The sequence below is a fragment of the Labeo rohita genome, chromosome 19, assembly GCF_022985175.1.
Source record: "Labeo rohita strain BAU-BD-2019 chromosome 19, IGBB_LRoh.1.0, whole genome shotgun sequence".
Classification (NCBI taxonomy): Eukaryota; Metazoa; Chordata; class Actinopteri; order Cypriniformes; family Cyprinidae; genus Labeo; species Labeo rohita.
In genome coordinates, this window is record NC_066887.1 from 4,692,919 (window position 1) to 4,717,422 (window position 24,504).

The window sequence follows — 24,504 nt, forward strand, 5'->3', positions numbered from 1 at the left end:
AACGTGTCAGTTGTGTTGCTGTCTATACAGGGTGAGAAAGCTTTTGGATTTTATCAAAAATATCTTAATTTGTGTTCTGAAGATGAAGTAAGGTCTTGGTTTGGAGAGATACGAGGGTGAGTAATTAATGGCAGAATTTTTATTTTTTGGTGAACTATCCCTTTAAATACTCAAAAATGTTGCTTTGGAAATGAACTAAAAAGAAGTTTAATCCTTGTGCTGTGCTGAAAATGATTAATCTATTATGGTGTTCCTAGTCAAAAAATGACCAGCCTTTTTAAAAGTTGCTTGTTAATCTTTCATTATGCTGTGTTATTTCCAAATATTGGATTCAGTCAGTTTGTCAAATTGTTTTCTTTTAATTGGCACAGGTTTTGTAATCCCTTTTGGGAACTGATTGATTGTAGGCTGAGCTTATGCAATTCCTTTTTTAATTTGTTGATTTATTTTTATAGGCTAGTCATTTGCGACTGGAACACCAGAAGTGTGGGAGACACAGTTTTAAAAATGGCAAAATCACAACACTATTACTTTTTTTGTTTTTAAATGTGTATATATATATAATATAAATATATAAAATATATATATATATAAATGTGTGTGTGTGTGTGTGTGTATATATATGTATACATATATATACTGTGTGTATATATTCCTTCTACAATCATCAAATTTCTCTCTCTCTCTCTCTCTATATATATATATATATTTATATATAACAAAATTAGTATTATAAAATATGTGTATGTGTGAGTGGGTCTGTGTGTATGTTCATTTGCAAAAACAGAAATTTTTAACAAAAAATTCATTGTGCATTACAATTAGTCTCAATCAAACTGCAGTTAGCTAATTTGGATTAAGTAAAAATATTAAAAACAGCTAACTAACACAACAAAAACATAACATAAAAAATCATGATTTTTGGACAATTAAAATAAAAAAGTTATCTGTTTTTGCAAATAAACTCTTTACACACACACACATATATATATATATATATATATATATATATATATATATATATACGCACACATATATATTCACTTACAAAAGCAACAAAGTTAGTATTACAAAATATTTTTAATAAAATCTAAACGTATGTGTGAGTGGGTCTGTGTGTATGTGTATATATATGTATACATACATATATATATATATATATATATATACTGTGTGTATATATTCTTTCTACAATTGGCAAATTTATATATATATATATATATATATATTAGGGCTGTCAAACGATTAATCACGATTAATCGCATACAAAAAAGTTTGAGTTTGCCTAATAAATGTGTGTGTGCTGTGTGTAATTATTATGTACACATTCACGTATATATTTCAGAAATATTTGAAAGTATATGTATTTATTATAATTTTTATATAATTGATATTATTTATAAATAAAAATATTTTGTACATAACATATTTTTCTTAAATATATACATTCATTTATTTGTATTTATATATACATAATAATTACACACAGCACACATACATTTGTTAGGCAAACTCAAACTTTTATTTTGTTTGCGATTAATCGTGATTAATCGTTTGACAGCCCTAATATATATATATATGTTATAAAAATTGTAATAAATACATATACTTGTAAATATTTCTTAAATATATACATGAATGTGCTTGTATTTATATATACATAATAATTACACACAGTACACACACATATATTAGGCAAACTCAAACTTCTATTTTGTATGCGATTAATCACAATTAATCATTTGCCAGCCCTAATATATATATATAATTTTTTTTTTGTTCAATGTGGAAAAGTACAGTTGTTTTAAAATTATGACAGAGTATCAGCAGGTACCTCTTTGAGCTACAGCACAACATTCAGCTAAAATGGTACAAAATAAGAGAACAACACAGGTAATTTAGGTGGAAATAATTCTATTTTTGACAGTAAATGTGGACACCATTGTCTTTAGTGTGCCATAGCAACAACACTATAAATGTATTTCATTAAATAGAAAGTTGAACAAATATTTCATTAAACAATGCAATTAAAAATTAACAGATCATGTTGTATAGGGGTGTGTTTCTGTGCATTGGTGTCTTTTGTGTGAATGGCTGTCAAATATTTGTCAAACATTTTGTTAAAGATTAGAACCATCTTTGACAAAAATAAATAAATAAATAAACATTTCCTGTAGCTACTGTAGGTCTTAGTATTGCACCTATTCAGGCCAGTTATAACTTTTGCTGCATTCTATGCCTATAAACCTATTTTCACCCTCAATTTATATGTGCATTTTAGCTGAAAATTGTGGCCCATTTTAGCTTAACCAGGCATTTCTACCTAAAATGACCTTTTTAGCAAAAATCAAAGTTTCTTCTTTAAATTAAACTTGAAAGAGCATGTCAAAACATTGTTCATAAACCTTTGCTTTGTTCCTAAGCTTACTTAGAATTGCTTATTAGTGATGAATAAAATTGACAGTGTTAGGCTCACTTGCCTTAAAATTTCTCTGACAAGCTTCATGTAGCACTTTGCCTTAAAAAACTCAGATCAATCAGAATTATAGTTACATGTCAACAAATGTTGAAGCAACAATACAAGATCAGTTGTGATTGGCTGTAAAAATGTAAAGAGATGTGATGCTACAACTTTATTTGGCCCATTTTAGCTGACTTCACCCTATATAAAAGCAAATTCAAAATATAAATAAACACTATATAAATATAAATAACACTGGTCCTTTGCCGATTTAAATCTAAACCACTGTTTGTTTGTTTTTTGTTTGTTTTTCTTTGTAACTGCATTATCTTTATCTTAGTAGTAATCTGTAGGTTTTATTATGAATAAAGATGAAAGAAAATCGTAGTTAAAGGAATGTTGTTCGATCACCACGGGAATTTATTTCGATTTTGTTTAACTTTGTACTTTCATTAATCAGTGTCATAATAGCTTCCGCCCTGAACTCAGGCATTTAACCAGAGGGTGCCTGTATCACATTTAGATCACAATGACAGTACTTTTCCCAGAGCCAATCCCTTTTTGTCCCAGTCTCACTCAGGAGTATGCAGGCAGTCAGTGATTCGAACATGTGGACCAACAGGAAGTTGCCCTGCAGGTTGAGACGAGTCAGGACTGCTGACACACCCTCCAATAAAGCCTTCTGATGGAGAGACTATTACAATAAATAGGACAATGCAAAATACTTCACATCACTCACCGGAAATTATTGGCTAGGTGGACTTCCCACAAATAGGGTACAAAATATAAACTGAAACTAATTTAAAAATAGCTTTTTATAAGAATGAATGGAATATAAATTCACAAGATCAATTGTGAGAAGGTCAAGACCTTTAAGGCGTGACAGGTCAAAATAGTTTTAAAGGTGGGACTAGATTAACTAGGTTAAGTTTATCAAATGTATCTAATACAGCTGTCAAAACAAACAACTCAGGATTTGTGCCTCTTATACATAATCGTGTTTTAAGTTTCTCAAATGCAGTTTTGCTCTTTCTTTGTTGGTTCTAAATAACGGCATATTATAATTAATCGTCCCAGGATTGAGTTGATTTGCGTAAATGACCTCGTCTGTGTCATCAGTGACTCACCGATGACAATGCCGGTGTATCAGAGCAGAGCTTGTAGAGGTAGGTGTGGTTGCGGGTGGGGTAAAAATCCCTCTTTATGAGTCAAAATCGTACATTTGAGAAAGTATACCTTATTGAGCAACAACAATTATCTTAAAAGACTCACATTATAACAATTACGTAAACGACTTAACGTAAAACCGTGCCATCAAGGCTGAGATCTTACAATTCTGGTGTGACTCTACCCATAAATTGGGTTGTAACATCTTAACACGCTGTTCCAATGAGAAAATGTGACCCTGTTAGAAATTAGAACATGTTCTCTTTATGGACCTCGATGGGAGATAATTGAGATTCTGCTTTTATTAGTATCTGGTTCCTCTGCTCCAGTTTAGAGGCCGAGCTGCTCTGACGCAGTGCGTTCAGACCGTGCAGCTGATCAGACAATATTTCCTTCCTTGATCTTTCATTGTCTTTGTGCATAATGATTATTTTTGTGGCAGTGTCTGTTACACAAAAAAAAAGTCTGACACACTGATGTATCATTGTTTTCTGGGTCAGCTATTGTTCTGTTATGACAAACCGAGGGTGTAAGCAAGACTCTTCAAAAGTTAAATAAATCTGAACAGAGTAATACATCCGTTTCATTAACACTCTGATGCATGACATCCTCTACAACGAACATTAGTCATTTATTATGCAAGTGAACTGTGAAAAGCAGAAAAAAGGGGGGAGAAAATAAAAAAAGAAAGAAAGAAAGAATACAACATTTCAAAATAAAAATAATGGGAATTATTATAGTTTTTGTTTTTGAATTAAGTATTATTATAAAATATAGTATAGTATTTAAAAAATAAAATATGAAAATCTTTGTGATTTAATTCATGTGTCAAAGGTTTGAATTATTGACCCTATAAGGCCTATTTACTGTATCATATTTAATATGCAAAGTATGATCAACATGATCAAATCTTTGCTAAAAATAATGTGGTACACAATCTACTACAGGCTTTCTGATGTGTGCTTGATAATTCATACACTATTAGCAAATAAAGACCTTTTAGTATCATTTCATAAACTCATTTGCTGTGAAATCTTTACTGATTTACTTAAAGTTAATGTAAGAATATCTTTTATATTATTAATAATATTTTAAAATGAACACTTACTGGACTGAATCAACGCAGGCTTATTTGATTATTCACAAAGTTGGGTAGATTACTTAAAAATTGTAGTCTGATACTGATACCAAATTACATGAGAAAAATCGTAATTTGTAACGTAATCCATTACTTACACACTTTTGGAAAAATCAGACTACTTTTACATTACTTTTAACGCAGGCGTACTTGATTGTTCAAAAAGCTGGGTAGATTGCTTACAAATTGTAGTCCATTACTGATTCCAAATTACATGACAAAAATTGTAATTAGTAATGTAATCCATTACATTACACAATTTAGGTAATATAATCGGACTACATTTAGATTACTTTTAACGCAACCTTACTGGATTACTTACAGATTCCAAATTACACATTTTAGGTAATATAATCAAACTACTTTTAGATTACTTTTAGATTACTTTTGACCTAAGTCGTTTACCACATTGATTTAAATAAGATCATCTTATATAAAAAGATATTGTTATTAACAACATGAAGTGCATTAAACATTAAATTATGTCAGGGTTTCCCAAACTGGGGTTTGTGAAGGAGCTGCAAGGGATTTGAAATGCTAATAATTAAATCATTAAAATGTAAAATTAAAATAAGGCATTTTAAAATATCAAAATAAAACACTAATTAAAACATTTAATATTGTATTTAGGTATTGCTAGTTTATTGCTATTGTGTAAATAATATGTAATCATTTAATCAATAAAAAAAAAAATAACTGTAGTGTGATTATGAGTAATTTAAAATGTAATTTAATCTAATTACAAGTGCTTAATGTTTGAAATCCGATTACGTAATCCAGATTACATATAATCACTTACTACCCAGCTTTGATGGGTAGTATTTTTTAGAAAAATCATATTTTGAAAACTTTTATTTGTTCGTCTCACACCTTTTGTTCACATAACAGTGAAAAATGTGTACATTTTATGGGTTGGGCTTCCGGTCTCATCTGCGCCCAGCTATTTTTAGCTGTACAAAGCAGCTCGTTTTGCTGCTTAATATTGCAAATTGGTGTCTTACCATATTATTTTAATGTATTAACTTAATTATGCAAACAGTTTACTGCACGTTGTTATTATTCTCGTTATTAGCGGCTAATGAACCGGAAGTCTCGCCCATAAACTTACTTCTGCGTTGAATAAAAAACAAAACAAAACTACAGAGCATTGATCAAAAAACTAAGCATTTCTGTATCATCTTACTAAGACGTTACTAGGAGCTATAGAGTCACAGTTGATATTAATATGATTTTCATGTAATTAGCCTGTCTTATTGATCAATGCTCATTGATTTACATGACAGCTATCGAAATTTCATCATACTTTTTGGCCACTTATTTCTCCTCGAGTATGCTCCATATTCTCACTATATTTAGGTTTTCAAAAATAGATTTTCCTGACCATTATTTCACACGTCGGGCTTCACGGGGTTAAAGCCATTCTCCTCATTAGATTCCTCGGAATCAAACGTGCTCCAGGTTATCCTCGCAGCCTTAGCAGCGCACGCCAATCAAAAAGCCGGTTGCCTAGGCAGCGCTTGACGTCACGGCCCCTGCCCAGTCCCTGCTCCAGCAGTGTGAGAGTGGGAGGGAAACCCCGTGGATCGCACAGGAACGCTGTGCTGCGCGCCACAGTCGGTGAGTGGCAGCTGAGCCGTACAGCCGGAGACAGAGCGACCACTCTCATTCACAGGTTGGCTTACTTTCGTTTCATTCAACTCTTCAGTGTACCGTTGCTTAAATAAGAACCGTATTTTTTTATTTCGCGCCTGCTCGTTTGAACAGAACCGTTTATGTCGTTCGAAATTAACTAAATGCTTTATAACAGCTACTTGCCGTAGGGATGCTTCAAAGCTTTTACTTGAGAAACGGCTCAACGTTCAGCACGGATGTTAGTTTAACTTCTAAAACGACGCTTGGGCTGTTACCTGACTTAATAAACACGATTTTCCGCGTTTTAGCTCCTCTTCGTGCTTCAACCGTTACCGCTTTCCAGACAACGGAAGGATGAGTCCTCCTCCTCCGCACACAAATATCACTTCATCCGCTATTATTCGTATATTCGTCAGGGTGTAAGTGTAAAAATGTGATTTATCGCATTCAAGCGTGGTCCTGGAGGATATCTGGCAAGCCAGATCATGTCGGGCACATTAGGCAAAAAGTAGGGCGTTTACCTCACTGCTTTACTACTGTGGAGTTCCTGTCAGTTGAAGGTATCGACAATGTGTGTCATTATGAATTTGCTTATGGAAATGAATACGTGTTTGGGTCTTTGTCAGCGCGATGTAATATATTCTCATTGTCTAAAAGGCCGTTGTTAGATAAAACGGTGCAAACGAGCAGCCCGGTTTAGCGTGGTTTCGTATTGAGACAAAGCGGACGCTAGAAAGGTAACGTCAGGTAAAGAGCGGAACGCGCTCGGTTGGACAAGCACTAGCGCAGGGCGGGAGTAGCTCGCACGCATAAATTCCCGGATGGACCGTGATCAGACAGACATCAGACGGGAGATCAAGCCTTTTTTTTTTTTTTTTTTTTTTTTTGATATATAGGGTGTCTTGTTTGAACATTGTTCGTTGGTTGCTGTTGGGCTGCTGTGTGGACTGGGCGTGGTCGGCGAAGGCATGTCCGCATTTTTGGCCATTTTCGCAGCTTTTCGCTCTTAGCACATGTAAAACGAATGGGTGTTTGTTTCTGGATGAGTCAAAATGATAGTTTCTGGGGGCGGGGTGGGGTGGAGGGTCTTAAGACCGGTGTTTCTCTAATATGTCTGTTAGTTTCCAGTCTTACGTAATGATAGCCCGATAAATCGGCCAAAACGTAAGGTAATTCACTAGATTCACAGAAGTGAACTCTTCCTTTTGTCATTGCTAGTAACAGCCATTGGATAATGTTCTGAAAATACATTTGGAAACAGGAAATGTGCATTTCACTCAGTGTTTTGTAAAACATATCAGCATGCCAACATCATATTTGCTGTAATTAAAATGTATTAACAGGTAATCACAGAGGTTCTGGTATTTGGACCAATAGCATGATGGTGAAAACTGAGTTTGAAATTGTTTTTTAATATTTACTAGGACCCAAATTTCATTGTATTTTTTCTGGATTCTGTTTTTTGCTGTTTTAATTTTTCTAAACTCCTTTTTAATGGTAAATTACATTTTATTAATTAAAAAACATGTCTAAATTAATTAAAAACATGAAACTTATACAATTTCTCATCAATTTAATTAAGGTTTAACAAACAAAACATGTTTAGGGCCCTATGAAATGTTTTATTTTTCCTCACGTTTTATCGTTATCAAATTCTGTGTTTTAGCATGTGTAATTATTTTAATGCATACTTAATTTATTCAAATCTATTCTTAAAATAGCCTTATGATTTTTTTTTTTTTTTTTTAAATCCTCATAAATTCTGTGTTGTGTATTTAAAATTAATTATTAAAAATTAAGCAAACTTTTTTGGGGTGGGCAAACAAAGGGGAATTTACTATTAAAATTAAAACATGGAAGAAGATGTGATTATACCTTAAAAAATAATGTTTGTTTCATTTCAGTAGTAGTAATAGTAGTAATGTATTTCTGGCACAGTGTCTTCAAGTTAAAACAGATCTTTATTTTGACACGTTGTCGTGTCTACCTTTTCATTTCTGTGTGTGTATGATATGACGCTAATTTTCCTAAAATGGAACGGTCAAATGCTGAAATTACCACGAGCGTCACGTGCGCTTCAGTGTGTGTAGTAAACAAAACCCCTCGTCTACTCCATTCATTAAAACAGAGACACGCAGAACATGCAGGATTCACATTTAAATGTTTTTTTTGCGGCGTAATATTTACAGATACTAGTCCATATTGCGGTTTGATTTAAGTGTAATGACCTACTTTTGATTAATTCATTCAAAGTTTGACAAATTCCGTGACATTCCGCGTTATTCAGTTAATTCCATTTTTCTGACTGGATTCTGCGATTCCATCCACGTTTTCCGCATCGCAGAAAGCATAGTGCCCTATATTTACTAAACCGTTGTGTTAAGTTAATATTGGGCGATTTAGATTTCATTTAGTAAATAAATCATTAAAATATTGTCACTAATTTGTCTATTTCGAATTAGTTTTAAAAAGTCAAGTTAAATTCAAGTGCTAAACCTGTAAAGGCGTGTTCGCACCAAGAACAATAACTATACACTTTTAATATTTCTTATTCTAGGAGAATAGTGAAAACCACACCTTAACAGTAATGACAAGAGAAATTGTATGGACTATATGACCCGACATAAAAATCTCGATTAATTGAATGTTTTACCTTGATTCGATACTCGTGGATTGATTCTGAAATTTTCAGAATGCATCGTGATTCTTTCTGGAGTCGATTCTGAGCTTAGTCTTTAACAGCAGATGGCGCTCTAGGCTAGGCTTTTATAATGCGAGATTAATGTAAACACAGCCCACTATGAACACCCTTGTAATTCGCTTCAACCTTTCCAAACTTTATGAATGATTATTTTAAGTTCAAGTGGTGTGTGTAAGGAATTGGAAGCAAGCAGAGTATGACTGTTTGTAAAGCATGCAGCGCCATCTGGTGTTAAAAACTAAGCTCAGAATAGATTCGAAAGAATTACGATGTATTTGGAAAATCTCAGAATTGTTGCAAAATCATTTCTCAATTTGCAATGCATTGATTTATTGTCCCAGCCCTAATTATTGTGAATCTGATTCATGATCGCTGTTACATGTGATCTGTTCTTGTCACTCTATATGCACAAATATATGCGCAAAATTTATGCTTGGTTCTTACTGGCCATTCGCACAGAACACGTCTTTGTGTCTAAAACGCGGGAAGCTCAGGAATGGTTTTTAAAATCGTGCAGTGCGGAATACCTACTCCGTTATTTTGCCGTCAAAAACAACGGTTGCCATGGCAACTTGCTACTGTAAACAAAAGCTTGGAATGCTTGCCCCGCCTCTGTGGTCTTCTGATTGGTCCACTGTTTTGAAACTGACATTGAGTTGAGCGGTGATGCGTCTAAAAATTTAAATAGTGTCTTATACGCGCCAGTCATGTGCGAGAGGCGAGCATAATGTTTGTATGCATCTGTATAGCACCGACTACCTGTGCGGTAGTAGCTATACTGAGTCATTTTTCAGAGCAATTTGTAGTATAGTTATCCTTATCATTATTGTTCTTGGTGTAAACAGACCTTTAGTTTGTTTTAAAAAAAAACACAAAAATATTTTAGAGTGACCGGAAGTCCTTTATTTTCAGTGAGAGTTAATGTAAGATGCCATAAATGACAGAGTATGTACGTGATGTAAGGTGAGCCGAGTCTAACTTTGTGCCGATGAACAGTGATGCATTGTAGATACTGCCAATTATTTTTTAGTTATTCCATATTGCCCTTGATGACTTTGAAAATTAAAATAATGAATGTATGTAGGCTATCCTATACATTTTATGCAAAACGAGTTAAAATATAAACATTACATTGTAAAAAATGCCCACTATGATAAAGAAGTACAGATTAAATGCACACATTCCCTTATCAAGATATAGTAATTATTTTACATTTGTACTCCATTACAACGGTCCATTTACATTTATACACCTTTATGCAAAACAAATCCTTGTGTGAACTTGTAACGTTTACAGATGAGGGTGTAACTGTAAGGAGCTTGGGAAATGGGTCAAACTCTGAAAATCTATTCAGATCAGATTTGCATTAGTCATCTCTTACCTCATTAGTTCAAAAAACATTAACAATCCAACATAATGGATACACTTTAGCTTCTATTTGATTGGTCTTTAGCTAGGTTTAATGGATTCAAAGATCTGTGACACCAAAAAATGATAAATGTTCATATTAATTTATCTTTCTGCCATCCTGTGACTGAAATCCTATGTTTCTCCTGTAGAACCAAGCAGCCATGGACAAGAGCCAACATGTGCAGAGGGCCAAACTGGCCGAGCAGGCCGAGCGTTACGACGACATGGCCGACACCATGAAGAAAGTGACTGAGCTTGGAGAGGAGCTGACCGACGAGGAGAGAAACCTGCTCTCTGTGGCCTACAAGAATGTTGTGGGCGCTCGCCGGTCCGCATGGAGGGTGGTGTCCAGCATCGAGCAGAAGACCGAGGGCAGTGACAAACAGCAGCTGTCTAAAGAGTACCGTGAGAAGATCGAGTCTGAGCTGAAGGCCATCTGCAAAGACGTTCTGGTGAGCTTCGAAAGGGAAAGAACTGCTGATAGGGTTCATAACCATGGCAGAGCGTGACATTATAAATGGGATGTGGTGAATAATGACCTGTACAGCCTGTTTTTTGGTATTAGCCAGAACATTTGGAACATTCTTACAAACTTTGGAATTTACCTTAAAGTCAGCATAAAACAAGTTGCAATCGTGTTTTCTACCCTATTGTTACGTATGTCTGAGTGAAAGAGCTTCTCAAATGAGACAAAAATGTAGGGCAAGGCTTCCCTGTCTGTTGGGAATCGATTGGGTCATTGTCATTTGCTTTTGCCGTGATCTCATGCGAATGACAGGTTGTCCCGCCCACGTGCCGGTGAATACAGCATCAGAGAAAAGATGCCATTTCAAGAGAAAGGGGAAGTTATTTTGGTTAAAGTTTATGAGGTCACATGAATTTAGAAAAATATTGTGCACAGGTAATTCATTTCAAATAAACAATGTGATATTTCATTAATAAATAAAAGAATAAAAGTTGTGACTTCTCATTCAGACCAGCCGGTCAGTGGCTAGAGGTCATTGGTTTTACCCAAAACTGTATTTAGATAGCAAAACAATGAAGTCTTTTGTTTGATTGGTCACAAAATTGGCTCTTCCTCTGAAGTAGTCGTGGATACCGAGTTTATTTTCTTTTAGTAAACTGGCGGTGAGACTTGCTCTGTGCAAATGGATAAAGCTTTTATGAATCAGACAGAGCCATCGCCTCTCCTTGTACTGGGCCGTTTTAGTTGGACTGCTGCCTGAGGCGTCTTAAACAGTGGCACATGGAATGTTATGCTTTGCATTTATGACATTCCTACCATTTTCCAGATGTTATTTAGACTGCATCCAGAAGAATGTGATGTTTAATCTGGCATTAGGAGGGTAATGGGTAAGTTGGCTTCTGCAAAGGAAGAACCAGCTGGATGTTACATCTTGCAATCTCTCAACAACTTCTGACATGAACAACATCATGTCAAGTGCATTAGATGATGAGATAAAGCGCCATGTAAAAGTCATGAGATATGAGGTGCATTCGCTGGTAGTCCTGATGTTCCTCACAAAATTAAATTGACAGGAAAGAACAGAAAAGAAAAACTAAATGAAAAAGCAAGGGAAATGCAAAATAAAAAGCTGTTCACACTAACTGGGAATGTATGCATTGGGCAGAGTGATGATTTTGGTTGAAAGTTCAACAATATTTAGAAGATTGCAGCCATTTATCAAGGACAAAAGACCAGTGTGTAAAGCTGTACATAAATGAGATGATGTACTAATTTATAAAGCAGGTCTAGTCACCTGTTTAGCACTGTGTAGAGCAAACCTTGATTGACTAGTATTTGCTGGCAGGAAATTTGAGCAGTTATGAGGGTTTATGTGTTTCCATTAAAAATTGAAATTTTTATAGAGAAATCATGAAAATTTGCTGGTCATAAAGTGTGGGAACCACACTTTTGTCACACATTAACATGTAAGAAATGTTACTGTCTATGGCTGTGTGTTCACATTCATGTGTCTCTCGTCCACAGCATCTCCTGGACAAGTTTCTGATCCGCAGCACTTCTCCAGCAGAGAGCCAGGTGTTCTACCTGAAGATGAAGGGAGACTATTACCGCTACCTGGCTGAGGTCGCCACAGGAGACGAGAAAACCGGTAAGTTTCTCCTAAACAACATTTCTGTGAGAATATCCTTTATTTTGTTTTGAGAATCAGATCTAAATGTTAGCTAGTCTGTGATTTTTCAGCATAAGGTCTCTGAGTTCAGGCTTCATATATGTGTGCTGCCAGCTGTGCAGCCACACCTCCATCACACACATGCAGATTTTTTGGGTTTTGATAGCTACCAGTGGAACAGGTCTTCACTTGTGCTTCCACACCCTTAATGGCTGATTACTGAGGGAATGTTGCACAAAATCTCTTTTTAAAGCACAAATGGTTTATGGTTCAGAATGTAAGCTGTGCTTAAAGGAATATAATACTAGAGCCCTATGAAATTAGTTTTTTCCCCTCAAAGCCTGTTTTATTATTATTATTATTTTTTTTTCAAAGTCTGTTTTTCTGTGTTAATTTTCTGGATTACATTTTAACATAAATTCTGACAGCAGTTTTACTTACGTAGCACTATTAAGTACCAAAAAAAGAATTTTCTCAGAAATTTAAATTTTTGAATTTATGGTTTAAAACAAAATATATGATTGGTGTTAATCAAATACAGGCATAAGTAAGGAATAATTGATGACTGCTGAATAATTATAATATCATGCACACCCAAGGTGGAGAGCTCAGCTGTGCATTATTTTCTAATAAATCAATAGACCAGATTCTGCTTGTACTACGCTCACCACACCTAATGACATTGTTCATATGATGTATTTCAAGACATTACTCAGAGGTTTTGTCCTTAAAACGCTCTTGTGTGTAGGATTATTTTCTTACGCATCTCATCCAGCGCCTTTGTTGCTAATTCCGAAATGTCATTATAGACCTAGTAACGGAGACTTGAGCTGTTGATGGCAGACTTAAGCAGTTATTAATGGAGTTATTAGAGTGAGAGACAGAGAGATTAAGTGTGTGAGAATTACTGCATCTCTCAACAGTGTTCGGCAGTAGCGTCTCTACTAATAGTGAAACTGTAAGCTCATCTTTAACAACAGCTTATTACCTCGCTAGTGAGAAAAGACAAGTAGCTGTTTTACTGATAAAATCATCAAAACATTCGTAAATGTGTTTCTGTGCGAGTGTGTTCATACTGTATGTTTGCATTTGTGAAGGAAAGACCAGGAGAAAGCGAGTATGTGCTTTACATAATAAAACATAATTTTGTTGCAAAAACATGGAAATAATTTGACATTTGTTTCATATCGTTTACTGTAATTATTAGGTCAGTGTGTAGTTTTAGTCAACTGGAATAATTTGGCGAAGTGATATGGACGTAATGCAGTCAAGACCTGCCTGGAACTACTTTAGCCCTTTAAGCATTTAACAGCCCTGTAGTATAAACATTATTAATCAATTAAAAATGTGTTATGACATGGATTTTTTTATTATTTTAATGTTCCTTGAGGTTTACTTGTAAACTTGTAAAAAAAAAAAAAACAACAACAACAAATAATTATGTGGTAAATTATTATTTCCAATCCTCATTCTGACCCTCTGCTTCGTAATCGGCCAGTGTTATGATTGGCTAACGTCATTGCATAGGAAACAGTATCAATGCCTCCTCGCTATTGTACGTGAGTGTTTTGACATCGTCAAAATAAAATGGTAATTTCCAGACAAAGCGTTATGAAATCATTCTTACCGTTTGTAATGCAGCTGCAGTCAGATTTTGTACCACATCATCTTTCAACAATATATATCTGTGTGTGTGTGTGTGTAATATAATAATTATATAATTATAAAATGCACTGCCGCTTAAGTTCATGATCAGTAAGACTTACATTTTTTTTAAGTATCTTATGCTCATCAAGGCTGCATTTATTGATTTAAAAATACAGAAAATAACAGTAATATTGCAAAATGTTATTACAATATAAAATAATGGTTTTCATTTTAATATACTTTTAAAATATAATTTATGTCTGTGATGCAAAGCTGAATTTTCATCAGCTGTTACTCCAGTCTGCAGTGTCACATGGTCCTTCAGAAATCATTCTAATATGCTGATTTATTATAATTATCAATGTTGGAAACAGTTGTGCTGCCAAATATTTTTTTGGAACTGGCTTAGTTTTTTTCAGGATAACAATCAATATAGGATAAATAACAAGTTAAAAAAACAGCATTTATTCAAAATATAAATCTTTTCTAACATTGTAAATCTATGCCATCACTTTTTATTAATTTAACACATCCTTGGTGAATAAAAGTATTAATTTCTTTCAAAAAAGAAAAAAAAAAAAGAAAGAATAAAAATTTACTGACCCCAAAAGTATCACATGTTCCAAAAAATATTGAGCAGCACAACTGTTTTCAACATTGATAATAAATCAGCATATTAAAATGATTTCTAAAGGATCATGTGACACTGAAGACTGGAGTAATGATGATGAAAATTCATCTTTGCATCACAAGAATAAATTATATTTTAAAGTATATTAAAATAAAAACCATTATTTTGTATTGTAATAACATTTACAATATTTTTTTCTGTATTTTGGATAAAATAAATGCAGCCTTAATGAGCTTTAAAAAAACAAAATCTTACTGATCCCAAACTTGTATATTACTACTACTTTTTACTTTTACTTTTTAGCATTCATTCAACTATTCTTTTAACAGTTTGGCTAAATGAGCATAATGTTAATGCTTATTTTAAAACCGACTTTAATAAGAAGTGTGCGTCAATAATGCTTGAAATGCTGTCCAGATTGAATAATCATACATGAATAATCTTACATAACGCCACATATAACTCTTGTAGGGATGTTAATGTTGTTTTACTCATTTGTTTGTCCTTGAGCTAGTATACTGGCTATACTCCAAACTCTCTAGCTGCCTACCTAGAAGCATCTCACGCACGCCAACACAAACACTGATCCAAACAGTATGCAGTAGAATGATGCTGCCTTACACACACCACCTCGCTTCAGCCAACATATGGCTGCATCTCATGGAGAAGACAACCTCAGGATGCATTGCTATAAGCATCAGGGGAAATTTCCTTAATAATTAATTGAAAATAGCTCCATCTTATTAAAAAACCAAATATTTGTGCATATTAGAATAGCGAAGGTTTGGAAGCGAGCAAAAGCTTTCCTGAAACCTCTACCTGACTGATGTTTGATGCTTCTGAACTCAAGAGGTCAATCAATTAACCCTCTTAATAGAGTTAGAGATCTCATGAAGTAGCCACAGACTCAGAGCTTTCATTAATTATGTATGGATGGAAGTTTAGATCTGAAGGTCTTGTGTCCTAGTTCATGAAGCTCTTGAGACTCAAGCTGCTTGCAGATTAATTTGAGGACGTCCAGTGTGATGCTTTCATGCCTGAATGTAATATCCTCGCCGTAGCTCAGACCTCTGCTTTAAAGGAGAATTCCACTTCCAAAACAAAGATTCACATATAATGTACTCACCCCCCTTGTCATCCAAGATGTTTGTCTTTTTTTTTCTTCAGTTGTAAAGAATTTTTTTTTTTTTTTTTTTTTTTTTTTTTTTTTTAAGTAAAACATTTCAGGATTTCTCTTCATATAATGGACTGCTATGGTGCCCCGAGTTTGAACTTCCAAAATGCAGTTTAAATGAGGCTTCAAACGATCCCAAATGCGGCTGTAAGCAATCCCAGCCAAGGTCTTATCCAGCAAAACGATCTGTTATTTTCATAACAATAATACAATTCATATACTTTTTAACGTCAAATGCTCGTCTTGTCTTACTCTGCCTGGACTGTTTTTTTCTGGTTCATGTCAGTTAGTGTATGTCAAAAAACTCCCATCTCATGTTCTCCCTCAACTTCGAAATCGTCCTATCGCTGTTTTACCTTTTTTGTTAAGGGTGTTTGATTTTCTTAGCATGTTCACTTTGCAAAAATTAGGTTGTTACTTCTGCAGCGATGTAGGATGATTTGGAAATGATTTTTGAAGTTGAAGGAGAAAATACGTTTTTCGACATACCCTAACTGTCTTGAGTCAGAATACACAGAGTTCAGGGAGAGCAAGACAAGACGAGCGTTTGAGTTAAAAAGTATTTAAATTGTATTTTTCTAAATGAAAATAACGGCTGGGATCGTTTACAACCACATTTGGGATCGTTTGAAGCCGCATTTAAACTGCATTTTGGAAGTTTAAAATAGGGGCAACATATCAGTCCATTATATGGAGAAAAATGCACAAATGTTTTCCTGAAAAAACATAATTTCTTTACGACTGAAGAAAGACATCAACATCTTGGATGACAAGGGGGTGAGTACATTATATGTGAATCTTTGTTTTGAAAGTGGACTTCTCCATGAATACAAAAAACCAAGCCATCTGAGTGATTTGGCTGTTTTTGTGCGCTTCCAGTGAGGACAATGCAAATGTTGTGGTTTTATTTTTCACCATCCAGTCTTTCTCTCATCACATACAAACTTGGTTGCAGATCGAGACTCGCTGCAGCGCCGTTCGCGAGTTGTGTTACTGAAAGCACTGCAACTCATAATTCAGTCTATCCTGCTCCACCTCGTTTTGTTTCGCTAATGAGGCTAATGAGTGATTTCCCTCCACATGTGGTCTTTGGCTGAGTCCGTCCGTGGAAGTAATAATTCACTCTTTCCAGTAGATGCATGAGGTTATTAGGGCTGCTTCTTCTCCCTGCGGGGTTTGATGAATTTTTAAGAGCCTGGTGTGTTTCTATGGCAGCACAGGAGTGAGTGATCTGACTGAAGCTGCCATCTGTGGAAACAACAGGACCGGGCTGTGCCGCAGATCCCAGATCAGTCTGTTTATGCAGCATTACAGTTAAGCTGCAGGTTCTTTCTAGAGAGGAACAATATCGCTGGTCTGTTTGAGTGTAAGCAGACGCTGACCTACTACTGTCAGTGTGATGGGCTGTGTGATCATTGCCATAGCAACAGCATCTGGCTGATGCGCGTCGTCCAGCTGGGTTTCGGCAGTAGGCTGAACCTCCTGCGGGTGGCTGTAATATATGCAGCGCTCGGGCTCGGTCTCCTGAAGCTCTTCAGATGAACAATTACTGCTCATCAGGCACAGCGCGTCAAACGCTCTTTACAGAGCTGCCTGTCTCTTTCAAATATTTATGTATTTCTCTCCGAGCACGGATCAATACGGGCAACCGCAGGCTCTTAATGCACCGTGATATTGACTATGACTAACAGCTCTCCATTGTGCAGAGAAGATCTCATTTTCAGCCATGTTTGTTTTTGAAATGGCTTAGATTTATTTGTTTTGATTTTTTTCCACTACAGTAACTATCATTAGGCATACATTACAAGTGTTTAATGTCAGATCTAAAAGAGTAAAAATCTCGTTTCAATAAAAGCAGATTTTCCACTTCTCAAAATAATCATGATATTTCATCGTTTATATAACACTCCTCACAAAACTTGAGTGACTCATACAAAACGCTGAATTGGTCATACACAAGGCAGGAGGGAGGCTTTAGGACACTTAACAGGCCATAAAAAAGCATATTAGGATCAGATTGCCTGAATTTAATATTTTATGGCTTGCAAATCCTCTGTAAAAATATTGTTTTATATGCATGACTGTTCAACAGTTTAGGGTTGGCAAGATTTTTCTTTTTTTTCCAATAGTCTTCTGCTCATCAAGGCTGCATTTATTTGATCAGGAATACAATGAAAACAGTAAAATTGTGAAATATTATTACTATTTTAAATAAATGTTTTTTATTTGAATATATTGTAAAATGTCATTTATTTCTGTGATTTAAAGTTGAATTTTCAGCATCATTACTCCAGTCTTTAGTGTCACATGATTATTCAGAAATCATTCTAATATGCTGATTTGCTGTTCAAAAAACATTTCTGAATATTAACAATGTTGAAAACAGTTGTGCTGCTTCAGATTTTTTTATTTTTCAGGATTCTAAATAAGTAGAAAGTTCAAAAGATTTGAATTTGTTTGAAATAGAACTCTTCTGTACCATTATAAATGTCTTTACTGTCACATTTGATCAATTTAATGCATCCTTTCTGAATATAAGTATGCATTCCTTTAAAAAAAAAAATACTGACTATAAACTTGTGAACGCTAGTATATATTGTCAGCCTTAATGTGATTTGTTCTGTGGGAAAGTATGAAATGATTCCTGCATAAATAATGTTGTGTGTTTGTACGCAGATATCATCCAGAAGTCTCAGGAAGGGTACCAGGCCGCTTTTGACATCAGCAAAGACAACATGCAGCCCACTCATCCCATCCGCCTGGGCCTGGCTCTCAATTTTTCAGTCTTTTACTATGAGATCCTGAACTCTCCAGAGCAGGCCTGTGAACTGGCCAAGAAGGTTAGAATGGGTGCTCATAAGGCTCAAAGCTCATACACAGAATAAAGCTTGGTATTATTATTTATTCATGTATTTGTTCTCATGTAGGCTTTTGATGATGCCATTGCTGAGCTGGACCAGTTAACCGAAGACTCGTATAAAGACAGCACACTCATCATGCAGCTACTTAGAGACAATCTGACAGTGAGTTCTTCTTTTCTGACGTTGATTTTACTAGCACATTAACATTTACCTAATTAAAATAAAAAAAACACAGATTGGACAGTCATTTGAAAGGTCTCTAGTGAAATACAGCAAGTATATTTGATTCACTTACAAACTATAGGAGGTATTCAAATGTTAAAATCCTTAAATGAACATGTTCGGAGACGTTTATACGTGATATGCGCTTGTGTTCAAAAACAGCTTGATAGTTGAAGTTGAACTACTTTTAAATGGGTCATTAAATAAAAAATGTTAATGTCCTGGATATTTTCACATATAAGAGGTTATTCTACAATAAAAACACTTCGAGTTTCATGCGCTAAACATAACTCCCCAGTTTAAAATTAGTATTTTTGTTTTCCGCCCTTCTGAAACATGTGAAATTGGTGCAATAAGGTTGACCAAATTACAGCATTTCTGAAAAAGCACATTCTAAAAGCATTTCTAAAACACATTTAGTATTTTTGTTAATGAGGATGAATAATCAAAAACATTTGACAAATATTAGAACTAACTGCCAGATATAAAAAAATAAAGATCTGAAAATTTATTACTTGACCCCTTTAACTTCAAAATAAGAGCTCGTAACGTAAGATACTGAAATAATAAAACTACTGAAGTGTGACATACTGTTGTTGTTAATGAGGATGAATGATTAAAAAAAATAAAATAAAATATATAAAATATATATATATATATATATATATATATATATATATATATATATATATATAATATTAGAAATATTAGAATTAACCTCCAGATTAGGGCTGGGCAATAAATTGATAACGATAATTATCGTGCGATTTGAATCTCCTCGATAAACAATAACAAGAGTTCGATAAATGTTCGATATAATGTTTATGCGGCAAAGGTGGAACAAAAGAGCGCAAACATACTAGAGCAGATGCCTTCACTCGCTGATGAATCTCGGTCACTAAACAGCACCAGTGTGAAGTTTTTGAATTCAGTGAAGAACACAAATGACTCGGTTTATAGCCAGATGAAAAAACGCTGAGAAACAGGATAAACACTGTGCACAACGGTACAGTCAGAAGGCTTTTTAATCTACAAATCGCCATCATTTACCATAGATTTACTGTTGTAGCTCTAACTGCACAGTGGTATTGTCAGAAATGTGGGTATATTTGTGTTGAATTTTATTATATTATTGATGTAGACACGTATTAAGGAGGAGTAATGAAATATAATTACAGTATTTTTTTTGTTATAAAGCTATAGCATTTGTGCATTTATACTAAATGCATTTAGACTAAGTTACTATAGACTAAGGAACCATATTACATTTTTACCATAATATTGAGCTGCTATATTTGTGGTTTTAACTGTTATTATCATGATCTATGGATGATACTATGCAAGAGCAATGGTTAATGAAGAAAAGTAAAATAAAACCTCAAACTGAATAATTAAATTTCACCATATAAAAATGAGGTTGTTACACTTTTTTTTTTTTTTTTTTTTTTTTTAACAGATATTACTGATTTTAATAATGAACAAATCTACAAGCTACTATCAAATGTGTATTTCTAAGAGACAAAAAATATAATTAATATTATCAAGTAACACAAACCTGTTTCTTGATTTGAAACCGTATTACTCATTAAAACACGCAGAACTAAAAAATTATCTTTTTCTATTAAGATATTTATTTTAAGGAAAAATGACTGGAAAAAGTGTGAAGAATTCAAAAAAATATGAAGTGTTTGTCATGTTCTGACCATAAGGAATATTGTAAAGCCACATTTAACTGTCTGGTTTTTACAACTTTCACATTGTAGCAAAAATCTGCCTTTAATAAAAATTTGACATTTACCGTGACAATTATCGATATCGACTGATATGAAAACAACTTATTGTGATAATATTTTGGTCATATCGCCCAGCCCTACTCCAGATATTAAATATAAAAATCTGAAAATGCATATCATGACTGCTTTAACTTCAAAATAGAGAGCTCATAACGTAAGATGCTAAAAAAGAAAAAAACAGAAATGTGGCATAACAGAAGCCCTAATTACATTCAGAATTTTTTTTTTTTTTTTTTGTTAATGAGGATGAATAATGAAAAACATTTTACAAATATTAGAGCTAACTGCCAGATATAAAAAATAAAGATCTGAAAATGTATTACATGGCCCATTTAACATTTAACATTTAAGAGCTCGTAACATAAGATGCTGAAAAAAAACAAGAAATGTGGCATAACACATTCCTAAATTGTATTCATGTTTTTTTTCTGTTGATAAGGATGAATAATGAAAAACACTTTACAAATATTACAACTAACCACCAGATATAAAATATAAAGAGATCTGAGAATGCATATCATGACCGCTTCAACTTAATTAAAATAGAGAGCTCATAACATAAGATTACTTATACTTTTTGTTTGTTTGTTTGTTTTGCCTCATTATTCTTATTTAATGGAATGCAAACATAATATGGAAAATCCCACATTACAGTAGATGATCCTGATTATAAAGAGCTCAAACAGTGAATAGATCTTGAAATAATCCTCAAGGAAGCTATTGATGTCACATTCTTTCTTTTTACTTCTAAAACACCTCAGTTTAAATCATCAGCTTGTCAGTATTAAAAACTATTTAATTTGATCAGTTATTATCAAATAAGATGTACAGCTCAGTTGCACGATGCTCCTTTTTACATTTCCATATTTAAAGAAAAGAAATAGCCATTTGAATGGATGAATATGGATGTGCATATTTTAATAATTCCCCCATTTGAATGTCTTCAGCTGTGGACCTCTGACAATCAGGCCGACGGTGAGGACACAGAGGAGGGCCGGGAAAACTAAAGCCAACTCCACAAAGAAACCTTTTCAGTCAGCACGGCGAGAGACAACGCTGACGCTTTTACAGTTCCAGCTTCATACTCACCAGCCCGTCATTTATGTGTGTGTTTGGATTTGAGAGTGTGAAGGAAAGACTGTGTTTGTGTACGTGTGTTTGTTTGGGGGGGGCAAACAGCAGTCGTTTGTCTTTAAAATGTGTTAATTGTGGATTGGAGAATGCAGTGTAGTTTGTTGGCTTGATGTGTGCTCATGCATGTGCTTGTGGGTCACCATCAAGCCAACATCAACTTTGCTGTAGGTGCATATGTGAGAGCGAAAGAGAGCGAGAGAGAGAGAGAGAGAGAGTATGAACCCTTTTCTGAGTTTGCTAGGGGAGCATTTAGTAATGGGTTTCTTGTGGCTTAGACTGAATTCTTCATTTTCCTAAAGAATCAACGGGAAATAAACCAAAAGTCAGTATGAACGAATACTTGTTGTGACCGATTGGGCTCGTGCAAGACATTCTACTTCAGTTGTCAAGTGTTTGGTTTCTCATTGGTGAATAACGCGTACAATCTCTTTTTGTCGACCACAGACCTAAGATCAAAAAAAAAAAAGACTTGACACACACGGCTTATACTGTAACTTTGATATAAAAGTCTTGTTACCGGAGCAGTAAGTAACGCTTTTCATGTGCTTCTCTGATTAATACGGTTTTCTATTAGGAGTTTTGGTTTCGTTTTATTTGTACTACTACTTACTAAATCTGTTTTTAGTTCGTTTTGTTTACTCCTTTTGATACTCGCCGAAAATGCATGTGGCTTTAGTTAATCAGGGTGACTGGAGTTGGCTGATTGGGCTGCCTACAAACTGTCTTTGAATTTTCATACAGAAACACTCAGCATTATTGTTATTTGTTATGGAGGGTGGGCGGAGGGATCTGGATTTCATGTTAGTGGAATTAAAACAGATAAAACACAAATCACATGATCTCTTGTCATTTTTGCATTGCACTCAGTCTCTGGTGTTTTTCAAACCTGGCCTTCCAGAAAGGTCCTGCACTTTAAATACTCGTTTGGGGTTCATTACTATGACACAAATTAGGATCAAAAAGGATTTTTAAATTAATAGTTAAAAAATCACTCAAACTGGTGAAACTGACTTTTGACATGCCGTTTTTTATTTACGTTCACTTCCAGAACAGAAATTTAACAGATAATGTATTCATCCAAGATGTTCATGTCTTTCTTTGTTCAGTCGTAAAGAAATTGTTTTTTGAGGAAAACATTTCAGGATTTCTCTCCATGTAATGGACTGCTATGGTACCAGTGAATTTGAACTTCCAAAATGCAGTTTAAATGCAGCTTCAAAGGGCTCTAAACGATAAGGGTCTTATCTAGTGAAACAATACGTTATTTTCTAAAAAAAAAAAAAATTACAATATATATCCTTCTTAACCTCAAACGCTCGTCTTGTCTACCTCTATGTGAATAGTTTTTTCCGGTGATGACAGTTGGGTTATGTCTTAAAGAAGTCCACTTCCAAAACAAAGATTCACATATAATGTACTCACCCCCTTGTCATCCAAGATGTTCATGTTTTTCTTTCTTCAGTTGTAAAGAAGATGACAAGGGGGTGAGTAAACTATTTGTAAATTGTTGTTCTAGAAGTGGACTTTTCCTTTAAAAAAACTCATTGGTTTTTTAAAGGGCGTTTGATCTTCATCGCATGATTACTTTGTAAAATCTGGGTTGGTACTTTTGCTGCGATGTAGCACGATTTTGAAGTTGGAGGAGAAAATAAGATGCTCAGGGGCACCATAGAAGTCCATTATATGGAGAGATATCCTGAAATGTTTTCCTCAAAAAACACAATTTATTCATGAGTGAGGAAAGACATGAACATCTTTGGATGACAAGGAGGTGAGTACATTATCTGTAATTTTTTGTTCTGGAAGTGGACTAATCCTTTAATACAAACAGAAATGCAGAGCTACAGCAAAAGACATGACTTTTGGACTTTTTCCTCTCCCTATTAATTTTTCTTGTATTGAAACGAGCCACCTGGACTTTGTGCCGATTAGCCTGATGGAAAAACTAAAGTTTGGAACGACATTTTGACTTTTCGATCTGGGACAGTGCTTTCATGGCGTTTCGGCTTTGAGAGGTGTTGGTGGTCAAGCGGTTGTCTTCTAAGAGCTGTTTTACATGCGGAGCAGGAACTGGGTCATATCATCTCAGTGGGACCGCAGTCATCTGAGTCCTGCACCAGATTCACTGGACCGAGGAAGAGAGGTGACTTTCAGGACAGGTGACTGAGGCAAATGCTGACTAACTCACATGACCTGATATCAATGGTGTAATCATGAACAAGCAGTGTGATTCGTCGTTCGTGTCATCATGTCTCTGCAGTATTGAGCACACGGTGATTAAGCATAAATGCTGTCCTGTTTATGGAAAATTTAGACCAGGGTTATTATTGTTCACTAAAACCACTTTACAACAAAAAAATCATTTTAACATTAACGCAACATTACCATCAGCAACTGA

The 24,504-nt window shown here is 34.6% G+C and overlaps 1 protein-coding gene across 1 annotated transcript; it reads left to right on the forward strand.

Moving 5' to 3' along the window:
• Nucleotides 1-6,279: 6,279 nt before the first annotated feature.
• On the forward strand, nucleotides 6,280-22,937 carry ywhaz (tyrosine 3-monooxygenase/tryptophan 5-monooxygenase activation protein, zeta polypeptide). Its single transcript, XM_051136825.1, has 6 exons — nucleotides 6,280-6,438; nucleotides 10,659-10,961; nucleotides 12,500-12,623; nucleotides 18,773-18,936; nucleotides 19,024-19,119; nucleotides 21,920-22,937. The coding sequence occupies exons 2-6, from the start codon at nucleotides 10,671-10,673 to the stop codon at nucleotides 21,977-21,979; spliced, it is 735 nt and encodes a 244-aa protein (XP_050992782.1). The 5' UTR covers nucleotides 6,280-6,438; nucleotides 10,659-10,670; the 3' UTR covers nucleotides 21,980-22,937.
• The last annotated feature ends 1,567 nt before the right edge of the window (nucleotides 22,938-24,504 follow it).

What these genes read in the sequence shown, in the direction of transcription:
- ywhaz (XM_051136825.1), top strand. Translation starts at nt 10,671, where the DNA reads ATGGACAAGAGCCAACATGTGCAGAGGGCCAAACTGGCCGAGCAGGCC. An exon ending in CCATCTGCAAAGACGTTCTG is followed by an intron (nt 10,962 to 12,499) that starts GTGAGCTTCGAA and finishes TCTCGTCCACAG; the next exon opens with CATCTCCTGGACAAGTTTCT. An exon ending in TACTTAGAGACAATCTGACA is followed by an intron (nt 19,120 to 21,919) that starts GTGAGTTCTTCT and finishes GAATGTCTTCAG; the next exon opens with CTGTGGACCTCTGACAATCA.